Here is a 4,664-nt window from a genome sequence, read left to right on the forward strand (position 1 = left end):
CCTGAGCGCAATCACAAGTATGATGATGATCGGGTCAGTCGCACTGGTGCTCCTAAAAAAATGTTTATAGTCGCGCGCAGTAGTTTTCATTTTTAGAAATGGTCGCACTGTAGAGCCCTGTGTACCACAGTACAATATAGGTAATTGCATATGTTTCATGTTTACATTGTGCACTCCCCACCAGGTAGGCTACAATATTCTGATTGTTTGCATCTTGTTTTTAAGCCCATAACTAATAATGTACTTGTTCGAATAAATGAGGCAACCCAGTTGTGTTCCTCTGCGGCCAGATTATTAACAGATGCTCTATTCATTCTTTTTTAGAAACCTCGCACTTTTCTACTCAATTTTAAACGTTGTAAAATTAAGCGTGGTCCACTGCTTCACACGTGCCACAATATCGATACAGGGCCAGCTGTATCGATACTCGTATCGTCAGATCTCTGTGACGATACATCGTCGTATCGATATTTTGAACACAGCACTAATATTTACAATATAAAAAAAAAAAAACTCCATTAACTGCATTTAGCTTTATCCTGTTACCTATTTATATGCAATTATTCTAATTATTTCTATACAATTATTATATAACGTCATTTTTCCTCCATAGATCAGGTGATGGAGAAAGCCATGCACAAGTGTGTGCTGAAGCCTCTGAAGCCTGTGATAGAGGCCGCCTTGCGGGACTTCCAGGTGAGCAGTGGGACTTGGCAGCAGCTGAAAGAGAATCTGGTTTTGGCCAAAGCCAAGCAGCCCCAGGAGATGGGTGTGGATGGAGCTCTGCCTCCTGACCCAGTGGCCATAGAGAAGATTCGCCACAAGTTCCACAACATGTGCAAGATGTACTCACCAGAGAAGAAAGTGTCTCTGCTTCTCAGTGTGTGCAAGCTTATCTACACCATAATGGAGAGCAACTCAGGTACATGAGCGTGATGCATTTGTGTGAAATGCGTGAGTGTGACCATAATACTTTAGCATCATTTGATTTCAATTCATGATTTCAATCTTTGTTCTAACAATGGCAGGGAGGATGTATGGTGCAGATGACTTCCTGCCCATGCTTACATATGTGATGGCCCAGTGTGACATGCCACAACTGGATGCTGAAATAGAGTACATGATGGAGTTACTGGACCCATCACTGCTTCATGGAGAAGGTACATTAGACCCCGGTTTCCACATATTCGTCACAAATACTGCGCAACTGCAATAACTGCTGAAGTTATTATTATTAACAACATTGGATTGTAAATTACATAATTTTAGTAAAAGTCAACGACTGGGAGACTAGAATGTTTTATTTTAAATCTGTTATGTACATTTGAAAAATAGCCACGGGTAAAATTTACCCCGTGGTGGTTCTAGTGTTAAACAAGCTTGATATATATTGGGATTTACACCTAGATTTCTTCTTGTCTATATTCAGAACTACTTGCGGGTTGCGCTGCAAGATGCAAGCAGTGGCTGCACAGCCAAAACCCTTCAGGTGCAACCTTACGCCACAACGGAGGAAGTGTGTCAGATATGCGTTGACAAGTTTAAAATTTCGGACCCGGAGAACTACGCCCTTTTCCTCTTGACGGATGTAACCAAACAGCAGCTGGCCCCGGACACTCACCCGCAGAGGATCAAGGCCGAACTGCACAGCCGCCCACAGCCACAACTCTTCTTTTTTGTGTACCGCCAGATCCAAAACCTCACTGTCCCTTCAGACCAGCTCAATGACAACACTTCACCCAACTGACAGAGCAAACATGGTTTCCATCAGGTCCTCTCGAAACTCCTTCTCAGCCACATTTATTCAACTCCTTCCCTAGGAACACTGCTTATGTCTGCGTTGTTTTGAAAAAAGTTGGAGCGAAGCGGAAGATGCTTAGAGGGAAATAGGGAAGGAAGAATGGGTCTGACAGATGCAGTTTTTTATGCTCCGTCTTCACTATTTTCAAAACATTTTGGGAAGTGGCATGCGACCATCACGAGAGAGTAGCTGTGCCCAAACTGCAAATTTTACAGTATGCCTGTTATTTCTTCATGAATGTTCAAACACATTCAGGTTAGCAGAGAAACAGAGCATTTTAGTGTTAATGGTGTTTGTCTAAGCTTTGCTCATTCCACATTGAATACACTCCAAAATTGTGCCTTCCTCTTCCCAAAACTCTACATACCTCTTCTGTCTCCTGTTCTTCGCTATGCTGAGAGACTGTGGCATTTCTCTTATGACTGCATTGAGGTGAAGAATTTTAGAAAGTTCCTTCCTTCAGCATTCATTCAGTAACATGGACATCTCAGTCCCTAAGGACATTGTGGACAATTGTTTTCTGATGTAAACCTTTTGTTTTTTTATTTGCAGTTGCTGGTAAACTGCATTTTTTAATATGTATGATTTATTGTTATGATATTGCATGTATCTCTGTGATGATAAGAACCAGGCATTGTTGCCAGTGATGTTTTATCATATTGCTTTTGTATGAATTATGATCATTACGTTTTGTTAAAGTCATTGGTAGTAATGGAGATGGCAGAAATGATGAGGTTTGTTCTAAAATACTGTACTACTACCGACAAGCTAAACATTTAGGGCTTGTGGTAATCTGGATCTCTGTTGTACTAATTTTGGATTTGACTTGCAGACAAAGGGTTTTTGGCAAGTAGGACAAGTGGAAAGATCAGTGTAAAGAAAGAAAGAATAAGAAAAAAAGGAAATGGATGTTTTAAGCAGGTTTAGAGTCATTGGTAGAAAATATCAACGAACATAAATGGTTTTTGTGTCACTGTAAAGTGCTATCAGGGAATACAGAGATGGATGAGTCGCATAGAGGAGAATAGTTCTTTAACATTCATAACTATACTCATAACCTCTTAACTGCAATAACGTACCAAGTATTTCATGTTCTACTAATGTACTTTATGTTTGCATGTTTTGATGTAAACTCGGGGCATTGTTTTTAAGAGACCAGGGTGCTGAAATGCTCTAATCCCATGTAACAATGATATAGAAACACTAGTCACATCTGAAACACAAACTACGTTTCAAGTCGTGAAATGTATTTTAACAAGATATTTTAAGTCTGTTAAATGTATACATATTTATATGCAATCTGTGCAGGAATTTTTCACAGATTTGAAAAGTCTTGATTCAAAAATATTGTGTATTCATTTGGAGAAAAGCTCATCCTCATTCTTTAGTAAGTTCTGTGTATTTGCCTTTTAAAATGTACTCTTTTGCACACAATAAAATGATGTTGAACATTTATCATCTCTGTCATCTTTTATTACAAGCTTCCACAAGTCTTATCCTTTTCTGCATTAGCGGGAGGTTGGGTACCCTGCCAGTTTCTTTCTTGGAATAGATAAATACATTCCTCTTCATCTCCATGTGGGCTTGTACTTTCCACATTACTGATTCCACGGAAAACAAAATCATTAGAAGGCACCTCTGACCGTTTTCTCACCGTCTTCCATAAGTGAGGATTATTACTGTGTGTGTGTGTGTGTGTGTGTGTGTGTGAGGGAGATAGAACGAGTAGCCTATGTTTCATAATGGGCATTATTTCAAAGCAGCTTTGCAGACAACACACACACACACAAAGTAGAACGTCAAATTTTGTAACACATTTAGATACTGCATGTATTATTTTTTGATTGACCTGATAGAAAAAAAACATCATAATGCTAATGAAGATCTTAAAAGAGAACTGAATCCTGCTTATTTAGACTACATAATCCAGAACGCTGCTGCCAGGATTCTGACCAGAACCAGAAAATCTGAGCATATCACACCAGTCCTCAGGTCCTTACATTTTTTTTTTATCATTTCAAAGTTGTTAAATTCCTTGTTTTATTGTTGTGATTATTTTTTTCTTTTCTTTTATGTAAAGCACTTTGAATTACCATTGTGTATGAAATGTGCTATATAAATAAACTTGCCTTGCCTACATTCGAATGTCCTTAAAGGAGACAGTATGCCCCTTTTTACAATATGTAATATAAGTCTCTGGTGTCCCCAGAATGTGTTTGTTCAGTTTCAGTTTCAGCTCAAAATACTCCACAGATCATTTATTATATCATTTTGAAAATGCCCGTTTTGAGTGGAAGCAGAAACAGCTGTTTTTTGGGGGGCTGTCTCTTTAAATGCAACTGAGCTGCTGCTCCACCTACCTTTTCAGAATAGAGCTGCGCCATTACAGCTGGTACCTGCTAAAAACATCTGTTATGGTACTGATTATCATGTTTATCGCGCTAAAATCATGCGGTTTAAACCATATGAGTTTAAACATCTAATATACTTTTTTTTCTGAGAGCACACATCCAAAGTACACGGACAGAAAGCGGCCACCACACACAGCATGTGAGTACTAAACTAAGTTCTCATTCACACACAAGTTTACTAGGTAAACTGCTGGGAAATAAATCGCATGTTTATTTTAGATCTATAGTGTTCTGTGCAGACAACGGCAGAACAGTTAGTATGTTTTGCTCAAACATTCGCCATTGCATTAGAGCTGGTACACCGTTGTCGCTTGCGAAATGCGAAAACACAATGACGGCGCCGTGGGTGGAAATTTACAGATTAAGGGGCGGTAATATTATAATGAGATCCCTTTGCAACGTCACCAAGGGAGCAGAGGCGGACAGTAACTAAGTACGTTTACTTGAGTGTT

The 4,664-nt window shown here is 39.2% G+C and overlaps 1 protein-coding gene across 1 annotated transcript in view; it reads left to right on the top strand.

The window, feature by feature from the left end:
• Positions 1 to 1,216, top strand: part of rin2a (Ras and Rab interactor 2a) — a 34,701-nt gene extending 33,485 nt beyond the window's left edge. The window contains exons 10-11 of the mRNA XM_016495330.1: positions 614 to 922; positions 1,029 to 1,216. Coding sequence (XP_016350816.1) covers positions 614 to 922; positions 1,029 to 1,216 — 497 coding nt within the window. The remainder of the gene's footprint in view (positions 1 to 613; positions 923 to 1,028) is intronic.
• The last annotated feature ends 3,448 nt before the right edge of the window (positions 1,217 to 4,664 follow it).

This window comes from Sinocyclocheilus anshuiensis, unplaced genomic scaffold (genome assembly GCF_001515605.1).
Source record: "Sinocyclocheilus anshuiensis isolate Anshui unplaced genomic scaffold, SAMN03320099.WGS_v1.1 scaffold193, whole genome shotgun sequence".
NCBI lineage: Eukaryota > Metazoa > Chordata > Actinopteri > Cypriniformes > Cyprinidae > Sinocyclocheilus > Sinocyclocheilus anshuiensis.